At 58.3% G+C, this 26102-nt stretch overlaps 2 protein-coding genes across 3 annotated transcripts; both read left to right on the top strand.

Moving 5' to 3' along the window:
• SECTM1 (secreted and transmembrane 1) lies at window positions 1-20809 on the top strand. Of its 2 annotated transcripts, none has more exons than XM_086688331.1 (6): window positions 1-150; window positions 16567-16701; window positions 18290-18421; window positions 18723-19034; window positions 19560-19622; window positions 19785-20809. In XM_086688331.1, the coding sequence occupies exons 2-6, from the start codon at window positions 16617-16619 to the stop codon at window positions 19937-19939; spliced, it is 747 nt and encodes a 248-aa protein (XP_086544457.1). In that variant the 5' UTR covers window positions 1-150; window positions 16567-16616; the 3' UTR covers window positions 19940-20809. The 2 variants fall into 2 exon arrangements, with proteins under 2 accessions (XP_086544457.1, XP_086544458.1); XM_086688332.1 differs by lacking the exon at window positions 1-150 and adding an exon at window positions 4957-5120.
• A 139-nt stretch (window positions 20810-20948) lies between these two features.
• Window positions 20949-24391, top strand: CD7 (CD7 molecule). The gene is made up of 4 exons (XM_086688330.1): window positions 20949-21639; window positions 22549-22863; window positions 23108-23241; window positions 23942-24391. The coding sequence occupies exons 1-4, from the start codon at window positions 21366-21368 to the stop codon at window positions 24047-24049; spliced, it is 831 nt and encodes a 276-aa protein (XP_086544456.1). The 5' UTR covers window positions 20949-21365; the 3' UTR covers window positions 24050-24391.
• The last annotated feature ends 1711 nt before the right edge of the window (window positions 24392-26102 follow it).

The following is a 26102-nucleotide window of genomic DNA, read 5'->3' as shown; positions in this document are numbered from 1 at the left end:
GCCCTGGGTGTGGATCCTGGAGCCCCATTGGGGCAGCCTCCTCCCCACCCCCGCCGGCTCCGCCCTCGCCCTCAGCCGCCCGGCCGGGCAGACTCTCCTCTGGCTCGGTGCGCACAGGAGCCGCCGCCTGCGCAGGGAGCCGGGGTGCAGGTAAGGGCTCGGAGAGCCGGGGCCGAGGACGCGGGGTGCACTTTCGGTGGAGGGTACGGGATACGTGTTGGGATGGACACACTGGGGGATGGAGATCCGGGAGCGCGGGGCGCCGGGACCCTCACCCACAGACAGGTGGCCCCGAGCGTCCCGCCAGAGCCTGTGGGCCAGGCGGCCAGGGGGCAAAGGGTGTGGCACAGGGGGAGAGAGGAGGGGGGCTACAGGTCACCGTGGGACCGCCTCCCTGCGGGGCACCCCCAGGCTCAGCTTTTGAGGGGGCAGGGAGTCCGGTCGCGGGTGTCCACTGACTCGGGACAGAACATCCTCCTCCCCCTGCCCCATTCACGCCCAGGCCTGGCAGGGCGGCACTCGTGCTCCCCCAGACTCACACTTACACGTGTGTGCACTCACGCTCATGGGCTCACGCGCCCACGATACCCACACACGTTCGCACACACAGCAGTAAAACAGAAAAGAGCCACCGCCTAAGACTTCCTTGCCCAAGAGGCGATGTTGTGCCCCAGAAGCCCAGAGATGAGCCTGTTCCCCGGGGTGAGTTTTCTAGCGGCCCCTCCGCAAGCCCACCCCCCGCACGCACGTGTGGTTTGGCCACAGCGGCGAGCTCTATGCGGTGCCTCACCCCCTGCTGGTTAATAACCTGCAGCTGAAAACCACTTTCCAGACCTGTGGCTAGAGACCCAGAGCCCCTGAGAGGCCCTCCTGTCCCTGGGGACCCTGGGGACGGTGACAGAGTGGGTTGGGGGCACACGTGCTTCTGGCCCCTGCAGTCAGGGCGGTGTCTCACTGGGCTGGTGGTGGGGACGAGGCTTCTTGGCACAGGTGTCTTGTGAGCCCAGCGGGAGACAGCCAAGCAGAGGGGAGGTGGAAAGTGTTTGCCAGCCTAGCCCCCGGGCTTGCAGGACTTTACTGCCCGGCTGGGGACCCCTCCTGGCCACGGCTGCAAGGACCATGATGCCGGCAGAAGCACCTGGCCCCGGGCGCTCCCTCCCCCCCCAGCTCTGGCTGCGGGGGGGGGGGGCTCCCCTTCCCCCCCCCCCCCCCCGTCTCCCCAGGTGATTAGTCACCTCCCTTGCAGTGTTGGTGAAAGGCAGGCCAGGTCAGCATTGTGCACAGACACCGAAGTACGTGCGGGGGTCACTGCACCCCCGCAGCTGGGGAGAAAGCGGCAGCAGCCGCTATTAGGCGCTGCGGGAGCGGGGGACCCCCGTGCACCCGGCCCGCCAACAGACCCGGCTCCCAGTTCCCCTCTTCCCAAAGGGGGACGAGTTGCTGACAGTGCTGACAGAAGCAGGCATTTCCCAAATCGCGTCAGTGACTCCTAGGTGCGGATAGCTCTTGAGCCTGTGAATCATTCCTGGAAGGGGCCCCGCGGACACCGGTGCTGTGACTCCTGTGTCAGTATGTAGGTGCCGCCGTGAGGCTACGTCTGTCGGCCCCGGGCCCCACACCCAGTCTCCCTGCACCACGCCAAGCGTCCGCCCCCTTCCCTGTCTCCTTCCCAGTCTCCTTCCCTGTCACCCTCTCTCTCCGGTTTTCTGTCCTTCGCCACGGTGGTGGCAGGTGAGAGGGCTCAGGCAGAGCGAGTGGGGCTGCCACATTTGATTTCAGAAAATGAGTCCTTTTTTACGTGTAAGCACGTCCCAAATATTGCATGGAACACAGACTCCAAAATGGGGGGTTGCGTATCCGAGGTTCAAGTGTGACGGGGGGTCCGTATTGTGCCTGGCAAGCCCAGAGAGCTGCCTGTCTCACCAGGGAGAAGTTTCTCCAGATAAATTCCCCGGAACAACCGAACGTTGCTGCGCACGGGGCGGCACCACCGATGCCACGAAACCCGGGCCTGGCTGCTCTTGCAACCAAATGCACAACGGCCACCGGGCATGGGGACAGTCAGGGGCCGGAGGAAGAGGGCGCAGCCACCACTGGGCAGGAGGAGCTCGGCCCAGGGACTGCGGCTGCCCTCGGGGGCCTCCAGGACCCGGTCACTGAGGCCTGGAGGCCCAGATGGCCTCCCCGGTGGCGAGTTTTGCTGACCGGGGTGCCGCTCTCGCTCTGGGTAAGGGCTGCTGTCCAGAGATGGCCAGGCCTGGGCTCCGCTCCTCACACGAGTGGACAAACGGGCAGAGCCAGCATACCAGGGGGCAGGAGTTAGAAATGGCATTGTTCAGTAGGTTAAGCGTCCGACTTCAGCTCAGGTCACGATCTTGCAGTTCATGAGTTCAAGCCCCCCTTCTGGCTCTCTGCTGTCAGCACAGAGCCCGCTTTGGATCCTCTGTCTTCCTCTCTCTCTCTGCCCCTCCCAGCTGGTGCTCTCTTTCTCTCTCTTTCAAAAAATAAATAAACATAAAAAAAAAAAAAAAAGCAACAGCGTTCTGTGGGGCCTCTGCTGCCTTTGGCTCTGTGCCCAGAGAGCAGCCCGCTGTGATCGTGCCCTGAAGTGCAAAGTCCCCAGAAGCACATCCAAACCGCACTCAGATGACCCCTGACCTCCCAGTAAAGACGGGATTCCCCGGAGCAGGAGTGCCAGGAGGGGTGCAGCGGTGCAATGAACGGCGAGGGGGACCCCTGCCTGCCAGACCCGGCTCCCTGCCCTGCCCTCTGACCGCTGGACTGTTCTGAGGGTAGGCAGCCGAGACGGGCACTGTCCTCACAGATAAGCCTGAGGTTCAGCGTTGGCATCTGTGCCTTGAGCCTGGCTCAGATCTATGCCCAGGTCCAAAAGGAAGGGGCAATGATCAGTAGAAAAAGTCAGGTGGGGCCCAGGACAGCTGTGGGACCCCAGAAGGTTCAGGGTGGCAGGATGTGCAAGAGAACAATGGAAGCTTGCACCCCTCTCCGGTCCAGCTCTTTCTTTCTTTAAAAAAAATTTTTTTTAACGTTTATTTATTTTTGAGACATAGAGAGACACAGCATGAACGGGGGAGGGTCAGAGAGAGGGAGACACAGAATCTGAAACAGGCTCCAGGCTCTGAGCTGTCAGCACAGAGTCCGACGCGGGGCTCGAACTCACAGACCGCGAGATCATGACCTGAGCCGAAGTCGGACACGTAACCGACTGAGCCACCCAGGCACCCCTCTTTTCTTTTTTGTAAATCGGCTCCACACCCAACATGGGGCTTGAACTCACGGCCCTGAGTATAATAGTTGCAGCTCTACCAACTGAGCCAGGCGTCCCTAGTCCGGCTCTTTTCTTTTCTGGCAGGTTTTCCTGTGCTCCTATAAGGTGGAAATTTGTGTCTGTGTTTTTCAGATTTAGTTCGAGTATATTAAGACTTGTCCATGGTCCTGGAGGTCTGCCCCAAAGCTGGAGGGCTCCTGATCCCCCGGCTCTGTCCCCTGGTGTCAGGGCCCAGCAGAGCTCTGCAGCCCCTCGAGAGATCGCTCTGCACCATTGAAGGACCCTGACCCTCCAGGCACCTGGCCTGGACTGGGGGTGGGAGCGGGGAGGACAGGCCCTCTCGTTCTGAACGACACTCGCTGACACGTAGCCCCGGCCTAGCGGGAAGCCGCCTCCTCTTCCAGTCCACGCTCTTTCCCGCCAGGGATTGGAGGTGCCCTAAGCAGCTGTTCTCAGCCCGGAGCACGCAGACCACCCACAGCCCAGCCTTGCCCAACTGGTCTCCCCCAGCCCCTCAGCTCTGCTCCCAGGCCCAAGCCCTCTTAGACAAATAACCCAGGACCCGTAGGGCAGGCCTGGGTACTGATGATTATTTTTGACCCTCTGGTGGCTCCAACGTGCTCCCATGTAGAAACCTGGCTCTGAGTGTCACTGGGGGTGGGGATCGGGGGGTCATTGAGGGGACTGCTCAGGACAGTCACAGCCTAGATGACCCCCTGCCTGCCTCAGTAGCAGATGAGACTGCCCCAGCTCAAGTCCAGCACCAGCTCAGGGACAAAGGCCTTGGGAGCGAAGCAGGCACTGTGCCTTCTTCTTCACCAGGAGGGGCCTGGTCTGTCTCATGTGTTGACCCACAGACTGTCACAGCGACATCTGGGCTGGCTCAGACACTGCCACCCAGCACCACAGGGGTTGTGACAGAGGACGTGACACCAGCCAAGGTGGGCACAGTTTGGAGGTGAAAAGGGGTGCGGCCCAAGTGTCCCCTTCCCCCCTGCCTGGAACCAGGGGATTTCACGGAGAGTCAGGACCTCTCCCAGCAAAAGGAGAGTGTGAAGAGTGGCTAAGAGGTGACTGCGGGTGAGGGGAGGGCCCTCAGAGCCTGGGGGAGGGGTCACAGGTCACAGGAGCCGGGGCTGGGCCCCAGGAGGAGAAGCCTGGAGCCCCAGCCAGTGCCCATCTGGGAGCCTTGCCCTCTGGGGGCACAAGCTCCAGCCTCCCCGGGGGACACAACAGAGGACGCCAGGTGCTGGTAGGGAATCCGTGACGCTTCCTGGCTTGTCTTGTAACCGGTTAATTGTGATTAGAAAACGCATGTGTAACTAGCACACCTAATGAGGATGTGTGTTTCTCAAGGTGAGGCTAAAATAGATAAGATTTTAAAATTAGTCAATGTAAAATGATTGTTAGGGTTTGAGAGTACGAGGTGCATTAAAAACGGCAGAGGCTGGCGGGGTCGGCCCTGGCTGGTGGGCTTCCCTCGGTGCTTCCCAGGGTGGCCAGGCAGGGACTGCACCCCATGTCCCCAGGAGGCCGTGCCCTGGGGGCGGGAGGTGACCACCCCCCACCCCGGCTGGCTCATGTGACCGGGACGGCCGCCTGCCTTTCACTTTCCTTTTGCTTGTCCACATGCCCACTCCCTTCCAAAGTCCAGTGTGGCAGGCGGCACATTTTACACGAACATGCCTTTGTTGAGGTGACCCCCTCTCCACGTCACCCGGTCCGAGCGAGGACCAGAAGGGAGGCTGGGGGCAGGCCGCTCAGGCCCGCGGGGACTGAGCACCTCCTGTGTGCAGAGCACGTCCGAGGACCTGAGGGAACCGCAGAGGGGGTGTGTGTGCCCGTGTGGGCCTGCGTGTGCATGTGCGTGGGGGTGGGGGTGTCATGGGGTGCCGGGGTGACATCACAGAAGACCCCGCGGAGGCGGCGGCTTAGCCGGGCTGGGTGGCCCTGGTTCTGCGTGGAGGGAGGCCCTGGAAGGTGCAGGACTGTGAAAGAAGTTATTTACTTATTCTCAGTCAGCATCCCAGGGAATTTTCTTACAACTCGAAACGTGACTGTAAACGTATTGGGAAGGATAAACCCCGACAAGAGTCAGGAAGACGTGTGGTGAGGAAGGTTTCGAGGGGAAGGGTCTCCTCCCGGCTACTGCAGACCCTTGGGCACCTCCTGCCTTTCCTGCTAAGTGCTGCAGTCACGCTTGCGGAGCGTGGTGGACGCAAATGCACGTCTGGACAGAGGGCTCAGCGCCATGTCTGTGCTCCGGACATCGGGTGGCCACCAGGCCACCAACGGGAGACCCTGCTGCTTGCTCAGCCGCCAAAAAGTGGCGCTGGCTTCCGTGTTCTGGGACTGGTTCCGTGTGAATCGTCCACGCTGCGTTCAGGACACCTGCCCGCTAGCTAGGATGCGCCTTCACTTATCCCTGCGGGGTCGGAGCCGGGATCAAGGAGCTGTCCTCCCCTGCAGTGCGTCCTCTCACCTGCAGCCAGAGGAGAGCACGGCCTGCCGCCTCCCACCCCCAAGACAGGGACCCCGACCCACAAGGAGCACCAGGGAAGGGTGGGCACTAAAGCCCATGCTGAGGTCAGCCAGTGGCAGCAGAGAGCCGTGTGGGTCCACCGATGGCCGAGAGGCAAACGTGGTGTCCCCTGAGGCCAGGGGATCGTCCGGAGGCCACTGGGAGGGAAGCCCAGTCCCCACGGACTGTAGTTTAAGATGGAAACCCTGGGGGCCTGAGGCTTCCTGCAAGCTTGGGCCAGAGGCCACACAACACGGGGTGACTCTTCTGCTGGCTCCCTGTGGCGCAGCCTGGTGTCAGGGATCAGACAGGGCCCAGGCAGAGGTCTCCCTCGGGAGACACAGAGGGCCCTGGCTAGGGGACCCGGGCAGACCACCGGGACCAGCAAGCACACCCGTGGGCCATTGGGCACCGTTTTGTGTCTCCTAATTTAAGAAAATCCATGTCGGGTGGAGGGGAAGGAAAAAGAAGGAAAATTTGTGTTCTGCAATTCAAGAAAAGTTATTTTGTAAAATTACTAGGGGGCCGCCTGGGGGGCTCAGGCGGTAAAGTTGTCAGCTCAGGTCCTGATCTCACGGATCATGGAGCCCCGAGTGGGCTCTGTGCCGACAGCTCAGAGCCTGGAGCCTGCTTCCCATTCTGTGTCTCCCTCTCTGCCCCTCCCTCGCTCACACTCTGTCTCTTTCTCTCTCCCAAAAGTAAATAAACGTTAAAAAAAAAAAAATACTCGGGAAAAACTTTCGCAGATCTTATCTGAGGTACCTGGAGAAAGCCCCAGCATGCGAAGTTTCGACACCTCTTTCTAAAACCTTCCATTCACACAAGCAACGTGTGATGGTAATGAGCTGTTCGAGCCTGATCACCACGATTGCTGACTGCTGACGGGCAGCAAAACCAAAAAAGGACTGCCCCTGGATAGTTTCCAGGGGTGAAATCTCCACGTCTGCACGTTACGCAGAGCAGATTCGGGCAGGTTTGGGACGGCCACCCTTATGCACCCATCAACAAATTCCAGTTCCAAGAAGACAGCTGATCACGTTATGCTAATGGACTTGTGGGGGACAGACCCGTAAGGAAAAATACAGAGAGAGCAGGACAGAAACCGCCTTCCAGCGTGACATCAGCTGACAAAGCACCCGGAAAGTTGTGGGTTGGTAGCGTCATGGCCCGAGGGCAGATGCTGGATGGAGGAGACGGGTGTGCCCCTCAGTGGACGCCTCGGGCACAGCCCACTGTCCTGCAAGAAAGCAGAGTTGGACCCAGTCACGTGTCACTTGCAAAATGGCTTTGAGATGATTCATGATTCAAACGTGGAAGTCGGTCCAGTTTGGCCATCCATGGATCCCCCCTCCCCGGGAGGCCTCTGTAAGAGGACATTTCAAACAGATAACACTTAAATTTTTTTTAATGTTTATTCATTTTTGAGAGCAAGAGTGTGAATAGGGAAGAGACAGAGAGAGAGGGAGACACAGAATCCGAAGCAGGCTCCAGGCTCCGAGCTGCCGGCACAGAGCCCGACGCGGGGCTCGAACCCACGAACCGTGAGATCATGACCTGAGCCGAAATCAGACGCTTAACTGACTGAGCCACCCAGGCACCCCCAGACAACACTTTTTAAATGAAACCTCGAAGCTTTCAAGGAAAGGACAGAATGACATAAACGTGTGGCGTCCCGTTATTCCAGAAATAACCAAGGGAGAAATAATCGAGCAGGAACACCTTTGCCTTACAGATGACAGTTTGTTTCCTTAAAACACAAGTCTTGCAAACGCATAAAGAGAAGACCCCAAGGAAGATGGGCAGAGTTTGCTAAGGTGGGGGCACCACGGAAACCCAGAGGGGAGCCGGGCTGGGGTGGTCCCGGCAGCAGGGGCCCCAGCGGGGGTGGGGCGGGGGGTGTGCCTCACAGCGCCCCGAAATCCAGGGCAGGGGCCTGGGGGAGCGTGAGGCGAGGCCTTCCCAAAGGGCCCTGCTGGGTGAGACCCAGATGCAGAGTAACGGACATGACCCCACACGCTCCCCCCGCACCCTGGTTTGTGCAGGATTGTCGGGGTCGGGAGAAAGCAGGGCGCGTGCGGCTGCGGGCTCGGGGCAGGGGACGGTGGGAGTGTCCTGGGGCGACCGTGATGGTGAAATTATGAAACGTGGAAGTTTGGGGTTCGAGAGCAAACGGCTAAGAAAGAATTCTTGAGACATTTTTGGTGCAAAAAGGTGGTTTTACTGAAGCACGGGGACAGGACCCGTGGACAGAAAGAGCTGCATTGGGTTGTGAGGAGTGACTGATTCTACACTTTTTAATCGGGGTTGGGGGGGGTGGTGGGTAGGGATAGCGTCTGTCCTCCAAGAATTTGGAGCAAGGCCTTCGGGACCTTGCGGGGCTACTGTTAAGGTTACTGTTAGTGTTCAATGAAACATAAACGTTAAGGCACTAGGGCAGCCTCGAGCTTCTGGAGCAAGGGCACACGCTGTGTGTCTCAGGGATCGGTGGCTGTAAGGAGATTTAATTCTGGCTACCTTCCTCTTGACTTCGTTTCCCTCATCAGTAACAAAGGACTACAAACTGGGGGTTCAAGACAACACAAGTTTATTTTCTCACAGTGCTGGAGATCGGAAACCCAAAACCCACACTCCCTCCTGGGCTCCAGTCGAGGATCCTTCCTGGTCTCTTCCAGCTTCTGGTGGCTCGGGAATGTTCCTGGGCCAGTGGCTGCACTCGTCTCTGCCCCCGTCGTCCTGCTGTGTTCTCCCTGCGTGTCTCTGTCTCTGTCCAGATTTTCCTCATCTTCTGAGGACACGAATCGTATTGGATTCAGAGCTCACCCGACTCCAGTGCACTCTCATCCTACGTAATTAGGTCTGCAGAGACCCTATACCCAAACGAGGTCACGTTCACCGGTTGTGGGCAGACGTGACTTTTGGGGGCCGCCATTCACCCGGTCCCCACAGTGAGAGGGGGGTCGGGGAGGGAGGGCCGGGGCAGGGGCCGTCTATGAGGAAGGATCTCCTCCAACAGGATTCCGCCTACGCGAAGTCGTGTGTGTGTGCTCGTACACGCACGAGAGCACACGCGGATGATGGGCTCGGAGACACCACGGCTCCTCCCGGGGCGAGTCTTTCAGGGGTTCTTTCTTCCTCACCTTCTCTCTGCCGCTTGCCCTTGCTTTGCGAACGTGGTGTGTGTGTAATGACTTGAAGAGAAGCCCTTCTTGCCACGGAAGTTAAACTGGAAATAAGTTTGGAAAAATCACACGCAGGTAGCCAGAGAGGCAGCACCAGCCCGCACCCAGGCCGCCTGGAAAGGGACCTCTCCTGGTGAGGCCTGCAGGATCCGGCTCCCAGGGAGCCACACCCCTACTGTCCCGGGGCTGGGGCCCAGCCACCAGAAACTGTAGCCTGTTGAACCATCAGAAAGCACGGAAATAAAGCTTCTCTACGTGTGAGGGATGCACAGAGGGGCAGAACAGTGCATCAAAGAGCCAGGGAGCGATGCCCGGGGGCTGGGGAAGGGGACGCAGAACGTGGGGCTGAAGGTGCAGATCAGGGTCAAGGTCCAGGTCAGAGCCGGGTGTGAGCCTTCTGGCACGGCCTGCACCGGAGGTGAGAACGGTGTGCGAGGACCACGGGCAGTTCTGGGCCCTGAACGCTGTTACGTTAAACCAATGCCCGCCCACGGACGGGACACTGCCCGTTGGGTGTTGAGCGGTTGCCTCTAATTCGTGAAACTTAGGAACATGGCTACTAGAACATTCATAAGATGCCGGGCCCCTACAGCACATTAGCCAAAACCCTCCGTCCAGGAGACTCGGGGTCCGTGTCCTCACAGAGGCCGCTCTGGGCTTGGCACGGGCTCCTGCTCACCGGAGACCAGAGCGCCGGGACTTAAGGGCAGGGGGCTTTGTTGTTGCCGACACATCACACTCGACGCCACCCACCCCAGTGCGGTGTCTGAACGGGGTGTCGGATGGGGGTCCCCAAAGGTGGGTCGGCGGAAGCGGGTGGAAAGAATTCACCGGAGGCGGAACAAAGGAGATGGAGGTTTAGTGAATACGCCGCAGGGGAGCGGCAGGCAGGGCAGGACTGCAGAGGTGAGGCTGTCTGCCGCCAGGCGCCAGGCGGTGGGAGGGGGCCGCTTTTAAAAGGGGAAGGTGAGGAGGTGTGGTGACACACGGGATTCTCCCTCTTTCGGTAACTGTGTCTGGCTGTAAGTAGCCCGTCGGTCAGTTAGGGCCTGTGGATGTTTCGGGGGGGTCGCCTGGCGGGCAGGTCTGAATTCAGCCAGGCAGTCGCCATGGCCCTTTCTGCATCCCACCCCTCAAGGCTCTTTCCTGAAAGCGACCTCCACATTCCCTCCAGACACGTCGGCAGTGACAGATCTTTGCACATGGGTGGCCGTCGCATCCTCAGCAGCTTCTTCCTGCTGAGCAAGGGCAGAGAGATGTCCCCACCTACACTTGTCTCCGCGTCAGGGGTTGGCGCAGTTATAGACCAGAGCGTGGTGTTATATAATGTGCTGATGGGCGGTTAGGCGGCCAGGCCCGTGGGATGTGGGGGAGGGGACCCTCCGATGGTGTGGGCTGTTGAACTATCGTTCGTATATGGAATTGCTGGATTCTAGAAGAGACCAGTTTCACAAAGAGACTGACGAGAGGGGGACCAGTAATTAGGAGTCCTAAGAAGGAAAGAAGCCATGAACAGATTTGTTTCCAGGAAAACATCCTGGTGTTACACGGTCCCAGAAGGGGTGAGGATTGTCTTGTGAGAGCAGGACATCAAGGGGGGAGTGGCTCCAGATAAGTTCTGATTTCTGACCAAGTAAAATTCAGAGAGGTCACCCTGAAGAAAAGGTCGAGAATGAAGCCTTGGAATTGGGAGGGAGAAGTCATGAGAGTTTCGAGAGGAAAGCATTCGGGGAGTTTTCTAAGATAATATCACAGGATGACTGATTGCCAGGGAATGAGGATTGGCAGTGGGCCAGATTCATGGGCCTCGAGGCTCAGGTGTGAAGAGGCAGAGATCTCCACCCAGCTCCGGGCTGGACCTGGCAGGAGCTCTTCCTCGTCTGGGGCCAAGGCCGTCTTGATTCTGGGAAGATGGGCCCGTGGGGAGAAGCCGTGGAATGTTACCGCTGACGGGGTGGTCAGGAGAGCCTGATGGGGCCCTGTCCGGACGGCCTGAGTGGCTTTCTGTCCTGCGGGAGACGAATTCGTTAGAAAAACAAGTCCAGTTTTAACAAACTGGGTCTAATCATTTACATAAGCTCAGCAAGAATAGGGATTGATCGTATAGATCTTTTAAAATCTGCTTTGCTGGAACCTTTCATAAGGAGTCTAGATTGAACTCTTGGTAGCCTCTCCAGGCCAGAAGCCAAGCCAAATACTTGCCATCAGACCTGCCTGCAATCCCTGAAGATCTGGGCAGATTCCTCTCCACGAGGTCCCCAAAGTATCCTGAGGTTCCTGCACCTTCCAGGAGTGACCTTCTTTACTCAGCTGGCGAGGCTGCTGGGAACTCTGTCAGCAGGCATCTGGCCAACATTTCCAAGGGGCTTGATGGCTCCATGTTTCATAAATCCCACCTTAGTTTCTTAGAGCTCTTTGGTCATATGTGAGTCTATGAATGTCACTCTCAAATATGACGTTCCAGTCAAAGCCTTGGTAAAATAACCAGTGTTCCCAGTGGTGTCCTGTTACAAGGAGACCAGAATCTTATCAAACCTCTGCCAAGATTATAAGTGCCAAGGAAGAAAGAATGCTCACTGAGAGTTTCTGAGTTTCAGAGGGTTCAGGTAGACAGAAAAGTTAAATGCCTCAGTCTGTTCACAAATGAATACTTTATCACATTTCTGTAAGTCATAAGTATCTTAGGAGAAAGTTTCTTTAATCTAGAAGAACAAACATTATTAGAGAACCAGCAATGTTTCCAATAAGGGTCAGAAAACCATAATCATCTCTTCAGCTCATTTAGTCCCATATTTCTAATTCTTATTCCGTTTGAATGCAGGTTTTTAGTTCTGGAAACTCTTAACCCCGTTCAAGTTTCATGAAAGATATTGACTACCTGTGTTTGTCAAAAGCCCTTTTTATGAATCTCCTTGAAGACGAAATGTGTTTTGTAAGAGCATCAGAACAACAGCTGTAAAAGACAACACTCAGAAATGGACATTGTTAACCATCTGATATGAGGTTCATTATGATGTAACTCATGAGAAAAGTCAGTTATTTCTGTGACACATAACATCTCAATAATCAGAATATCAAGTGATGACCTTCTACCAGAACATAAAATGCCAAACAAGGCTAAATAGGATTACAGATCAGCAAAGACCTGATAAAGACAAAACTAGAAACTTTGGTTTTCCGGGCAGATAAAGAGAAAACAATGTTGTTTACAATTTGTTGTCAAGAACAGACCAACAATCCAAGGAAACTTGGTCTTTTCGCCAGAAAGCAGAATAGCAGTGGAGTTTTTAAAATCCATTCATTTCAACCTTGGCCACACATAAAATTCACATAAAATTCCTCTCCAAGGATTTCCCTTCATGAACCTTCTACAACTTTTCTTCCGTATTCAGATTTTGTCCCAAGACGTTTCCCTCCAAACAACCAGTCTCATTTAGGACAAAATTACCTTTTACCTTCAACAAAAATGTTTTTCCATTCCTTAGATCTTTCTTACATGGCTCCTACCTTCCTACATACAGAGTTGTTTCCCTTGTTTCCGTGAGTCTTAATTACATTTAGCAGAAGTCTGCACTCTTAGAAACCTTAGTCTCCAGTGAAAACTAAATAGCAACCAATTGTGAACTGTTATACCAGAATTCTTCAGATGACAAATTTATGGATACATTTAAGCACAAAGCATGTTTTCCAGCAGACCCAAATATCCTTAGTTTCTTTGCAATAAGAGGTCAAAAGCAGATAAATCTTCTGTTCAGTAATCAATGCTTTGCACTTTATCTTATTTGGAAAAGACCTAGATGTCCAATGAATTCAATCCAATTTAGCATCCAAACAAAACTTGAAAACGTTCAGATTGCCAAAGACTTTGAAAGTTATCTTAACAGTTACCCATGGGGGCACCTGGGTCGCTCAGTTGGTTGAGTGTCTGACTTTGGCTCAGGTCGTGATCTCGCCGTTCGTGGGTTCGAGCCCCATGTCGGGCTCTGTGCTGACAGCTCAGAGCCTGGAGCCTGCTTCGGATTCTGTGTCTCCCTCTCTCTTTGCCCCTCCCCTGCTCATGCTCATGCTCTCTCTCTCTCTCTCTCAAAAATAAATAAGCATTAAAAAAAAATAAAAACAAACAAAAAACACAATTACCCATGAAAACTTTGAGGCAGACAAAATTAACCATCATTTTCAGTCATCTTTTTGCTGACAAATTGTGATGGAGATAGCATAGACAGACGTACTTGACCCAAGTAAACCTTGGTGGAATAAAAGTTTCATATTTAATGCTGATAACTCTAAAGACATGCTCTATCTTAATTAAACCAACAAAATTAGTTTAAATACTGAACTGAGTTCCACCTGGGTCCACTTAAAAGTCAATCAGTTTGCTCCCCCTTCTCAGTTTTTACCTGGAGCACCGGTGGGGAAGTCTGAAGGGGGTGGTCTTCACCCCTCGACAGGGAGGGTGGGGGGAGGAGCTGATTTGGGGCCAAGAAGGCAAGCAAGACACATTCTACAGTTTTTGTGGAGGTCGGAGTTTGGGGACAGTGCCGTGAGGCACGTATGGGACTTCCAACCATTTGGAGGAGTTCTGGCAAAGGAGGACAAGCTGGAAAATAGCATTATAAGAAAGAGCTCCGTGGAGGGGCCACCCCTCTTCATCTGGGAGTTTGTACTGAGGCCAGGAAGCAAAACAAGGAGATGTTTTTTCCCCAGACGTTGGGGTCAGACGTGTTCCCGTTTTTAAGAACACGGCCCGAGGGTGAGTCCGAAGAAAGAGAGGGGGTCCCGCGGCGGGAAAGACTGGCTGCCTGTTCCAAAGGGGGGTCCCGCCAAAGGGAATGGAGCCCCAACTCGTGATTTCGGTCGAGGCGTCTGCTGACCTGGGAAAGCACGGGACCTATACGAGGTGAGCGAGTCTTCTGGAGGCACCCCACCTCGGAAGGGGGCACAGCAGAGGGTACACCACGGCCCGTCGGGGTGTCTCCCGGCAACGGGGAGGCCCGGGCACCATTCGGCCAGAACCGGTTGGGAAAACGAGGGGAGGACGCACCACTCAGAGACCTGGGAACAGGCGTGCGCACAGGCCCAGGTGGCGGCTGAGAGCGTCAGCAAAGAGTTCCCACCGAGTCCGTGACGCGCGTGGGTTCTCCCTGGGCAAGCTGCCAATTGTGCTGGACTTCGGGAACAGACCTGTGGGACAGAGTGAGAAAGCAGAGGAAGCGGCCCTTGGCCCTCGTGGGCCCGGGCAGGTGGGCTTGTTCGCCCTCAGACCTTCAGACCACTTAGGGCCCCCTCCCCCGCTGCCCTGAGGCCTTCGGTTGTCTGGGCCGTCTTAGGATCAGGCTGCCAAAGGCCGAAAAGAACAAGGAGAGGAAGGGAAAGGTCCCTCCAAAGGGCCAAAGGAAACCCTTCTCCCTTTCAGGCAAGGTGGGGGAGGTCCGGTTGGTTCCTCTGGGGGTTCGCATCCTCATCGAGGGGTAGCCTCGGCCACAGGTGGTCAGTTCCCCAAGGACCTAGAGTCCATCCACCAGGGAAAGTCCCGAGAGAATCCTGAGAAATCCAGGGAGAGTCCTGGGCCGGCAAAGTCTCCTCATGCAAGGTTCCCCCAAATGTGGGGGGCACAAAGTCTCCCCGTATGGGCCCCCAAATGTGGGCAACATCAGCTGGAAGCAGGTGGCTGGTCGGGAAGGGTGGGGAGGAATTCACTCGAGGCAGAACAAAGGAGATGGAAGTTTCCTGCATACACCGCAGGGGAGCAGCGGTCAGGGCAGGACCGCAGAGGAGAGGCTGTCTGCCGCCAGGCAGCGGGAAGGGACTGCTTTTAAAGGGGGAAGGTGAGGGGTGCCTGGGTGGCTTAGTCGGTTAAGTGTCCAACTCTTGATTTCCACTCCGGTCATGATCTTGTGGTTGTGAGATTGAGCCCTGAGTCCGGCTCTGTGCCCTGCACTCAGCGAGGAGCCTGCTTGGGATTCTCTCTCTCTCTCTCTCTCTCTGTCTCTCTCCCCCTCCCTCCCTCTCTCAATCAATCAATCAATCAATCAATCAATAAAAATAAATAAAGGCGGAAGGTGAGGAGGTATGGTGACGTCTGGAATTCTCTCTCTTTTGGTAACTGTGCCTAGTCCATTGGTCAGTTGGGGCCTGATATTTTGGGGCGGGTCGCCTGGCGGGCAGGTCTGAATTCAACCGTGTGGTTGCTGTGGTCTTTTCTGTATCCCGTCCCTCAAGCCTGTTTCCTGAAAGCAGCCTCCACGGCCGGGACCCCAGAACCCTGTGTGGATGGAGAGAGAAGGAGCATCCGTCCATCAACCTGGCCTTCTGTCTGTTTCTCCTTGTCTGCCTCTGTGGAGGACAAGCCAGCTCGGGCCAGCCCTGGGCCCATGGGCACACCAGTGACAGGGTCCCCCCCCCAAGAGACAGCTCTGTACAGGTCATGACGACGGGTGACCCACCTTATACTCAGCACATGAGTGAGCCCTGCAGTTCGCAAAGTGCGAGACAGTGTTTGGCTCACTGTTGTAAAAAGTACACGTGACACTAACACGTGAACTCTGCGTGTTCTGCCCATTTCTCTGTAACCCTAAAACCAATCAAAGACAAATCAGAAAGTCTGTTTTTTTTAAATCAAAAGGTCAACAAATACTCTGGCAAGCGATGTTAAAATACTTTTTTTTTTTTAAATGTTTATTCATTTTTGAGATACAGAACGCAAGCGGCAGAGGGGCACAGAGAGAGAGACCGGGGGTCTGAAGCGGGCTCTGCACTGACAGCAGTGAGCCCCACACGGGGACCGTGAGATCATGACCCGAGCCAAAGTCGGACGCTCAACCGACGGAGCCACCCACGTGCCCCTTAACATACTTTTAACTGGGGGCACACAGCTGGCTCGGCCAGTGGACCGGGTGACTCTTGATCTTGGGGTTGTGAGTTCGAGCCCCACGTCGGGTGTAGAGATTACTCAAAAATAAAACCTTTAAATAAATAAGTACTTTTAAACAGTTTAAACTAATCAGGAAAAAGGTCACATTTGATGGAGGCCAGGAGTGTCCACCGTGGGCACCGGCATGATGGGACATGTGAGCCCCGCGTACCAATGGGGATGTGCCGGTCCCACAGGAGGGCTCCTTGGGCCCTTGTTGACAACAGCACGCCCCCTGAGGGGCTCCCAAAAGGAAGCGGCCGCACCCAGCCACGGAAAGCACAAGGGTGGGGAGGGCAGGGGCGTCGGAAGCGGTCTCGGGACGGCGTCCGATCCCAGTGCTGTAGCAGACTCTCCACAGCATCACCCGTTTCCGCAGGGACACGATTGGGCAGGTTTGCACATTTTGTTATAATTATGACGGTGACAGCAGGACTGTCTCCCGGTGACTTCCCTCCTGGCTTGTCCGTGTTGCTCGCGTGTGTGACCGTGGCCAGCACTGTGTGTGTGATAAGGGTACAGAGAAAGGCAGGCTGCGTGGAGAAGATTCAGGCAGGGGCTCTGGCATCGGGGCACAGTGGGTCCCGAAGGAGCTCGGGACCCCTGTCTGTCCCTGGCCAGGCTGCAGCCCGAGAGACCTCTGACCCCGTGTCTTTCCTTCCCCTAGGGAGTGTCCCAAGAACCAATGAGGTTCCCTGCCTCCCTGTGCTGCCTGCCATGCTGTCCTTGACCTTCCTCCTCCTGGTTACCAGGTTGCTCTGGCCCATCCTCCCGGCCACCGCCCTGAGTGCTCAGGATGGAAGTAAGTCTCAGGATCCCGTCTTCTGGGGGGCCTGGCAGGGGCGGGGGGAGCAGATCTCCGTCAGGCCCAGGTGGTGACCTACCCCCGAGGCGAGCGCCCCTGGGCCGTAATGGGACGAGCCAAGCCCTCCCCCGCCTCCAATGACAGCACACAGTGGTTGCCCGCCCCAGCGCCCAGTGACGACCATCCGAGCACTGGGCAGATGTCCGAGAGCCTGTCCAGTTTCCAGGGAAAGCGCCCTGCTCGGTTAGCGGCAAGTGCTATGGCCAGAGGAGGGACAGCAGGGTGAGGATTTTCTGTCCCAGCTCTGGTCCCCGATCCCCCCTTGGGCCAGCAGCTCCGTTACCACCTGGGAGCTTGTTAGAAATGCAGACTGTCTGGGGCGCCTGGGTGGCTCAGTCGGTTGCGCATCCGACTTCAGCTCAGGTCACGATCTCACGGTCCGTGAGTTCGAGCCCCGCGTCGGGCTCTGTGCTGACAGCTCGGGGCCTGGAGCCTGCTTCCGATTCTGTGTCTCCCTCTCTCTCTGCCCCTCCCCCGTTCATGCTCTGTCTCTGTCTCAAAAATAAATAAACCTTAAAAAAAAAAAATTTAAAAAAAAAGAAAGAAATGCAGACTCTCGGGACACGGGCGGCCCTGCAGACTCAGAGCCGTGGGTCCTGCAGGACCTCCCAGCGAGTCCCACCCCACGACCCTAGGTCAGGGCTGTGCGGCGAAATCACCGGAAGGGGCTCGTCAAAGATGCCGGGCCCCAGGCACATCCCACACCCGTGAAACAGAGTCCCCGGCCGCCCCCTGTTCCCCTGACGGTCCTCGAGTCAGCCCCCCATGTGGGCATGGTGATTATTCCTGCAACCTGGGCTCCCGGCCTGGGCTCCCCCCCAACCCAGCAGCCTCTCTGTCGGTGTAGGGGGGGGGCCCTTTCCAGTTGTTCGAATGTTTATCACAGGCGTGTGTCTATGCAGCCCTTTGGTGGTTTTGTAAAGATGGAGAGAAAGCATTTTCCAACCCTTCTGGGGCAAGCACTCTGACGACTGAGGGGACAGCAGGGGTTTTCCAGTCGGGTTCCCACCACGGACACGCTTGCAGAGGCCCCACTAGCCCCCGCTGGGACACGGGGGATTTCCTGCTGGCTCCCTCGTCCTCTCCCTTGGCCTAGCTGCCCTCACGAGGTACACACCTGTGACTGTGGCCTGTGAGGACCCCGCTGGCCCCGAACGTGCCTGCCTTGCACGAACTCCCACCTCACACACCCTCTCTCTTGTGGGCACCCGAGGCCCCGGGCACACGCCCACACGTGGCACCCGCCACGCCGTGTTGTACTCGGTTAACGGCGCGTCACCGTCTGCTGTCTGTCCATGTGTGTCCGGTCCCTAGAGGGAACTGGTGTGGCGGGATGGGGGGCCTGACTCATCGCCCTGTGCTGGTACTTGGGGCCCCCGGGGTCAGAGTTCACCCAGATTGCAGGGTGAGGCTGGCGATGAGTGAGTTCATTCCCAGACTCAGCCTTCCCTAGATTGTGGGCTGGTTGCACCTCCAGCAGGGGTGGGGCAGCTGGGTCCAACATGGCTGGGCGGGTGTCCCGCAGGAGCTGGGGACCTTCCTTGTGGAGAGGAGTGTGCCGACTGCGCACTCCTGGCCCAGGAGCTGGGGACGCCGAGGCGGGCCCCAGGGGACACGGAGGCAGCCTTGCACAGGGCCACCACTTCCCAACACTCAGGTGAGTCGGCAGAGCAGTGACACCTGCCTCCCCCTCCCCCGGAATCTGCCCGCCAGGACGGGATGCCTCAGGCCAGGTGACTCAGCACCCACATGGCCCTCCCCTCGTTTTGTCCCTGTCTTGTTTTCCCACTTGAGACCCGCTCTTCGCGCTTCGATGTGTCCTCTGCCCCGAGCAGGGCTCCCGTGTCCCCAGGGGCCCTGTCCCGTCACTGACTGCCCCCCACCGGCCCCAGGGAGGGTGGTCAGGAACCTCCTGAGGCCCAGCCGTGACCCACGTGTGACCTGTCCCCTGCTCACAGACTGGGACAACCCCTCCTGCACCGAAGGCGTGGTTTCCGTGTCGAGGGGTGAGCGGGCCGTGATGTCCTGCAACATCTCCAACCCCTTCTTGGGCGTCACCGTCTACCTGATTGCCCTTGGGGAGGATTCCCAGCCCCTCTTCAGGGTGACGCCCCCAGGCTGCTTCTGCCGGGGTGAGTGGCAGCTGCAGGTCCGCGGAGGTGTGGCACAGCTGGTGATTCCGAAGGCGAGCGATGCCCAGGCTGGGTGTTACAAGTGGCATCTCCAAGGTCTGCAGAGGAATATTAAAGTCACCACATTGAACGTTTTAGGTGAGCTGTGCTCCTGTTTGGGGGGCTGTGCTCCCCTTCAGGAGGGCTGTGCTCCTGTTTGGGAGGGCAGTTCAGGGGAGGAGCAGCTCTCTTCCCGGGGCTGGCGTAGGGGGGGTGGGGTGGGGTGGGGGAGGCGGCCCGGGAAGGGCAGGCCAAGGTTCCAACAAAACAAAGTGAAACAACACAAGCCCCTGCCCCCAAAGGCACTGGGCACCTGATCCTGAAGGGGGCTCGGTGTGGGGGGCTGCCCTGTCCAGGGAGCAGGTGGGGCCCCCGATCCGTCCGCTTCTCCAGCCAGACCAGACCCCCCTCTCCCACCACCCCCTTCCCAACACCGGCCCTGCCCCCCCAACCCTGTTCCACTCCCTCTCCTCACGTTGCTCAAAGTTCGCAGGGCACCGCACCCCTAGCCGGCTCGGATCCGATCACAGCCACCTGAGCTCTGGGGACAGGGGCGGTGAGGGGGCTGGGAACGGTGCCCCCAGCCCGGCCGGACTCATCTGACACTTGGGGCTGGGGGGGCAGCATCAGGCGCGGAGGCCCAGGACCTGAACCAGACAGGAGTCCTACCCCTCACCTCTTCCTGCGGTAAGTGTTCTTACCTGCGCCCGGGGAGCCCCTCGGGTCCCCCGGGCTGTCCCCGCCCTCTGGGCCTGGCACCCATGCCACCTCCTGCCTACAGGGGTGGTGTCCCCCTTGAGGGTGCACTCCTGGCGGGAGAATAAGTGACTTCCCCGCCCGCTCCCCCAGGCCCGCAGATGCCGTGCCCGGGGTGGGCCGAACGCCAGTTCCAGGTGGTGCTCGTGGTCACCGGTGTCAGTGTCGCCCTCGCCATCCTGGTGGTCACCGTGTTAGCCTGGCGCCGACGGCACAGTCCCCTGTACTCGAAGCCCCCAGGGGTCTGAGGCCACCGGCACCGAAACTCACCCCCCAGCAACGGAGCCCCGCGTGTCCCACACCCATCTGGCTGACAGAAGCCCGTGCACCTCACAGAGGTGGCAGACAGGCGCAGGCCCCCGTCCCTGTCTGCTGGCCCAGGACACCTGCTCGGCCCTACGGCCCAGGGGCCAGCTCCCTTCCCCGGGCGGAGGGTGGCCCCAGGTCGCTTCTCTGGCTCCCCACCCCAGCCGCAGGCTCTTCTCCACCTGGGCCCCCGGCAGCTCTCTGGGCTCCCCGACTCTGTGGTCAAAGATGGGAAAAATCTCAAGCTCTAAAACATTCGACCTCAGAGGACCTCTCCCTCCTCTGCCCCATCAGGGCCGGTGGGGTGGGGTTGGGGGTGTACTTCCGGCCTCGGGTGCACAAGGGGCTGCTGCAGCCTCGGAGGCACCCCGCTTTGGGTCTCAGGTTGATCTTGGGCACACCCCTGTCTTTGACCAGGAGCAAGAACAGCTTTGGGGGACCGTCCTGCCGGCAGTCCTGGGGTCAAGCTGAGGGCATAGAGGCCTGAGGTGGGGAGCCAGCCCCGCCTCCACCACTAGGGGGCTCGCCAGTGGGGGCTGGCGACAGGTGACGGCTCTGCCGTGGCACATGGCTCCCCCCTTCTCTCCCCCCCAGCCACAGGGCCCCTCCCCCACCGCCCCTCTGCTGACCCTTCCCCACCCCAAACCCCTTTATGTCAGATGTCTTTCTAATCACAACTGTATGACTCCATTCAGTGTGTTCTTAAGAGGGACATACAGGCTTTTTCTAAAGTACACGTTCAGTGCTTTGGAAAACACCCGTAACACCAATCCTTAAGATGAATAAAACAAACCAATCGAGAAACCATGAAATGACCTGGGAAATACACATTTTTTAAGTGGGGAAAACAAGTCTAAAAGAAGCTGCTTCCTGTCTTCAGGCACTAAAAAGTCCTAGAACATTCAAAAGAGGCAGATATTCGGGTTCCTCCCTCACTGCGGAGAGCCCCACACGGAGGAGGGCCCTGCGTGGCGCCTTGACTGGGGCCCAGACCTACAAGGAAATTCTGGGTCCGGGTCTTTGTGTTCATTTCCTCCTTGCTGCTTGTATTTTCAAGGGTTTCTCTATGGGATTCTCTCTCCATCTCTCTTCCCCTCCTCTGCTGTTGCACATAGGTTCTCTCTCTCTCTCAAATAAATAAATACACTTAAAAAAAAAAAGAAAAAAGTGACCAGGGCAATTGGAGCCTGAACCCCAACCCACCCAGGGCACCCCCTTGGCTTTCCCCTGCTCCTGCCCTGAACCCCGAGCCTGCGGAGACAGGAGTGGGTGACCAGTTGTCTGTGAGCACTCAGCAGGACACTGCCGAAGGGGGAAGGGAGTAAGGATCGCCCCTCCCAGCCCGGCTCTCAGCACCTCCCCTTGCCCATGGCACCGCCTCCAGAAAGCCCTCCCAGAATGCCTGGACCACCAGTCACAGCCTCCTGGCCTGGCATTGGGGCTTTTGAGGCGGTGCCTCAGAGGTGGTGGCAGGCAGTTGGGTGCTGCAGACAGGAAGAGAGCCGAGAGAGGGGGCCCTGCCTTTCCCTTGTCGCTGGGTCTGTGGTGGGCACGGCGGCGGCAAGCATGGCCCCAGAGTTCCCACTGCTCTTTGAGCTCCTTACACTGGCCTGCACCCTGCTCAGGGCCCTGGCCACCCAAGGTAAGCCCTCCCTGCGTCTCCCACTGCGCTCCCCCCTCCCCCAGAGGGCTCAGTACCCCCCACCTGGGGATGCTCCTTCCTGGGAAGGGGGTGGTCTGGGGACGCTGAGCATGACCTCCCCACCGAGCCCCCCACCCCACTGTTGGTGCCGTCTCGGGGCAGAATCACCGAGGCCTTGGTCTTTTTCTTTACCTAAATGTCTTGGGGAGTCTCTTTTTTGTAATTAGCAAGGCTGCCTTTGTTATGGGAGGATTTTGTCTATTAGTTTGCTTTTTAAAACAGATACATGTGCAAAGTTCTGCAATAGGATGGAAAGATCCGCCACACACGGCAGGGTGGGGAGACTCAGTAGAAAAAAAATCTCCAGAATTTAGTTTGCTGAGAAACTGATGTTTGGATTACATCAAAACAGCTCGTGTTTGCACCAGGAAGCTGGTCCTGCTGGGCCCCAGCTGCACAGATGGGGACATTTCTGGGTGTCCCATAGACAGGCAAAGATGCCACCAGGTCTAGGTGCCTGGAAGTGATGGGGAAACTGAGGCAGCCAGAAAGGAAAGAGAGAAGGAGACGGGACAGTCTCTCTGCTGTCTCCACTGTCAGTCAAGAGAGGGAGAAGGTGTAGGGACAGGAGATGCGGTCGGAGCTGCCCACGGCCCAAAGGTCCCCTGGGCCCCTGTGTGGGGAGAGGTCACAGGCAGCCCAGCCCCCCGGGGCCCCTTCAGCCCTCGAGGACAGCCACGGGGGTGCAGTTACCCCGGAGCTGCTCCGGGGCAAGATTCCTGGCTGTGGTGACATGACAGCCATGGGCTGCCCCGGGGGCACCTCTGTCCCTCCAGCATCCCCTGCAGTGAGGAGGGTCCCTGCCCTTCTGGCCAGGCCAGCAGTGACAACAGGGGGTCCTTCCTGCAGAGGTGCGGCAGTACCCCCCCTACGCGATTGCCCCCGAGGGGGGCTCCGTCGACATCACCTGCTCCACCAGCGGGTCCCTGTTTGGGGTCTACCTGAAGCAGAGGTGGCCGAGGCCTAGCAGTGTGATTTACTACGAAGACGAGAAGGAGCCCACGGTGGATGAGCAGTTTCGGGGACGCGTTGTCTTCTCGGGGCGGCAGCACAACCTGACGGTCACCGTGCACCGCCTGCAGCCGGCCGACACAGGGGCTTATGCCTGCCAGGCGGTCACGAAGGACGAGGTCTGGGGCCCCGGCACCTTGGTCGTGGTGACAGGTAGGGGACGTGCCTACCCCAGGACCCACTTCCCCTGCCTGCCGGTTAGACCTGGCCCCCCCTGCCTTCGTCTGGGGGCCTTTCCCCGCTGGTGTGAGTTATTCCTTCCGGCGTGAGCGCACTGCCTCCAGGAAGGCCCCGGGTTGCCCATCCCTCCACCCCAGAGCCCCCCCGTGAGCCCCGAAGGCTCTCTCGATCTCGAAGCCCGCCGCCCGCCCAGTGTCGCTCTCCACTCCTTCCTCAGACAAGCCGCCCGAGGCAGCGGACACGAGCCGGGAGGCCCTGCTGATACGCTTTTCCTTCCCTGTGGCCCTGGCGATGGGCTGCTTCTTCATCGGGCTGGCGCTGGGGGCGACGTGTGTGCTGAGGAGGACACAGGTCAGTGTGAACCCCCGGCTTTCACCTGTGTCGCTGTCAGCTGGCTCCTCTGAGAAGCCCCAGGGAAACCCCAGGACCCTGCAGCCCGTCCACCAGGGTCCCTGGGAGGCCCGAGAGCTTAGACGGCAGGGTCCAAGGTGGGGGGTGGGGGGGGGTGGGCCAAGAACGGGACCACGAGCAGAGATGGGCGTGGGCCCAGGAGGAAAACACAGCCGTGAGGGGAGGGTGGGGGGAGAGGCTCAGAGAGACGGGCGGGCACGCGTGTGAGCGCGAGTGTATGTGCACACGGGTGAGCACTGGTGTGCGTGCAGTGTGTGTGTGTGAGCCTGCGGGTTGAGATCAGCGTGGGCAGGTGTGAAAGTGCACATCAGGGGTGCCAGGTGCCAGGAAGGGGTCAGCTCTGCCCTGGTCGCTCAGCTCTTCGCGGCCGGCGCGCCTTTGCCCCGTCCACACCTTGGGACAGCGCACCCCCTCCCCAGGCCTCTGAAGCAAGGTCCACTGTCCCCCCACCCCCCGGCCTGGGGCAGCTCCAGGGACCTGAGGGGCTGGCGGGGGCGCCTCGGGAGCTGGCCTCATGCCTGGAAGCCCAGCGGCATCTCCAGGGTCAGCCAAACAGCCCCCGAAGGGGGTGCGCACTGGAGACGGGGGACGCCCCAGAGCGAGCGGGACCCCGGACAGAGAGGAGGGGCTTGTCTTTCAGATCAAGAAACTCTGCTGCCTGAAGGATAAGAACCCGGCGTGCGTGGTGTACGAGGACATGTCCTATGGCAACCGGAACACGGTGTCCATCCCCAACGTGTACCAGTGAGCCCCGCGGGCCCCCCAGGCTGCCTAGGTGCAGCTCGAGGAGGGCCGCCTGACCCGGAGAGGTCGCTCGGGCAGATCCCTGCGGCCGTCGGGCTCCCGGCACCTCCTCCAGGAGGCCTTCCTTGCTGACTTCCTGCCTTGCGGGCTGCCCTGCTCTGCTGGTTCTGGCACCTCGGGGCCACCAGGGAGGAAGCCTCTCTGACCTGCTGCTTGCTGCCCTTGCCCTCAAACGGCGGGGGGGGAGGGGGGCCCCTCTGCAGGATGGACTTGGGCCCTGGGCCTGGGAGAGGGGCAAGAGGGAGGGGTCGCCCAGCCCCTGAAATAAAGCACTTCTTCTCCCCCGTCCCCGACTCCAGCATCTATTCTCAACCAGCTGACAGCCCAGGAGGGGCTGACACCCTCCCCAAACACCTTCCGGGACTTCTGCAGCCTGTGTGATTCTGCGTGACACCTTGAGGAAGGACATGAGCAAGGGGGCCCTTCCCCACTCCGGGCCCGAGGGGGCCCCTGTCACCCTGGGGGGGCTGCAGAAGGGGCAGATCGACCAGGGCCCTCACCCACCCCCTCAGCCCCCTTCACCTGGCCTCACCTGCCTCCATCACACGATGCGGTGGGGGTGGAGGAGGGGGGAGGGGCCCGGCAGCAGTGACTCGGGGTCTTAACTAAGAGCCCTTCCCTACGTGCCCTCGTGTTGGGGGGCGATGGGAACTTGGGTATCTATGTTTGCTCTCGGGTGGGAAACAAAGCACCCCCAGTATGGGTGCGAACCGTGACGTGTCCTCTTAGACTCTGAGCTGAGAAACAGCAGACCGTGCTGCCCCCCACCCCCCCCACCGTCCTGTGCCCTCAAACCCCCATCAGAGTTGGAAACACAACACTAATATGGTTGACTATACTGGTCGAAAACCTTGCCCTATAAAAACCCTACACACCTAAATACATGACAAGCATCTACAAACTTGGGGGGGAGAAAGACTACCGAACGAAGGTTAATATGCTTAATTTATGAAGATCCTTATCAATTAATGGAAAGAAAACAAACATTCAGAGAAAAATGAGCAAAGAGCAAAAATGAGTGATGAACATAGGAGACCATTCAAATTGCTAGTTATCAATGAAATATCAGCAGAAATTAAATAACCCGCCACCCCCTACGTTGGCAAAGATTAAAACGTCATTAAGGTATGATGTTCCTTTTACCTGGAAACCCCGCTTCTAGAATTGTGTCTTTGGCTGGTGGGACGTGTGCTCCCCAGGCGGGAAGTTACCAGGACACCTCGGGCCAGGGCGGGCAGCCTGGGACACAAACTCAGCAATTTTTCTGGAGGCCACCAGGGACCTGCCCCTGGGACGCAGACGGCAGTCAGGAAGACCGGCAAAGAGACACCAGGTCCTGGTGTCCCAGCCTCCCAGGGACCCCCGGAGGAAGTGCAGACTGCCCTACAGACCCGGGGATACAACAGGTGTCTATTGGTCGTCCCCACTCCTGACCACTCGGCAAGTCCCACCCCTCTGGGCCTCAGTGTCCCCTCTGTAAATGAGGGGAGCGGGGTCCATGCTCTCTTCCAGAGCTGGACTCTGTGGTGTCCAGGCCAGGCTGGACATGCTTCCCATTGCCCCCCACCCCTGCAGCTCCCAGGCGCCTGCACCCTTTCCCTGCTCCCCACCCTTCAGAAGCAACTTCCTGGAGGTGGAAATCATCACCTCCAGGCAGCCTCCGGAGGCCCTTGTCACCTGAGGAGATCTCAGCCTGACCTCACCCCAGCAATCAGAGGCTGTGCCTGAGTCACAGCCCCACCGTCCTCCTCCTGGCAAGAACCCCTCCTGGTGACTCCCCTCTGTGCTCAGGGCCATGTTCCCACATCCTCCACCCTCCTCATGATTGTCCCATGACCGACTGCCTCCCTGTCCACCCTCCAGACCATGGCGATTGCAGGGCAGGGCTGAGTTCCTCTTCCATGTCACCCACTCCCCCAGTCCTTCCCGAGCATTCCTGTGTGCCGGGCATGTTGTGAAATACAGATAATAGATAGAAAGATGATAGATAGATAGAT

This window comes from Puma concolor, chromosome E1 (assembly GCF_028749965.1).
Source record: "Puma concolor isolate L17-30 chromosome E1, mPumCon1.1.hap2, whole genome shotgun sequence".
In the NCBI taxonomy this organism is placed as follows: Eukaryota; Metazoa; Chordata; class Mammalia; order Carnivora; family Felidae; genus Puma; species Puma concolor.
The sequence above is the reverse complement of the archived record's forward strand: the minus strand, read 5'-3'. Positions and strand labels throughout refer to the sequence as shown.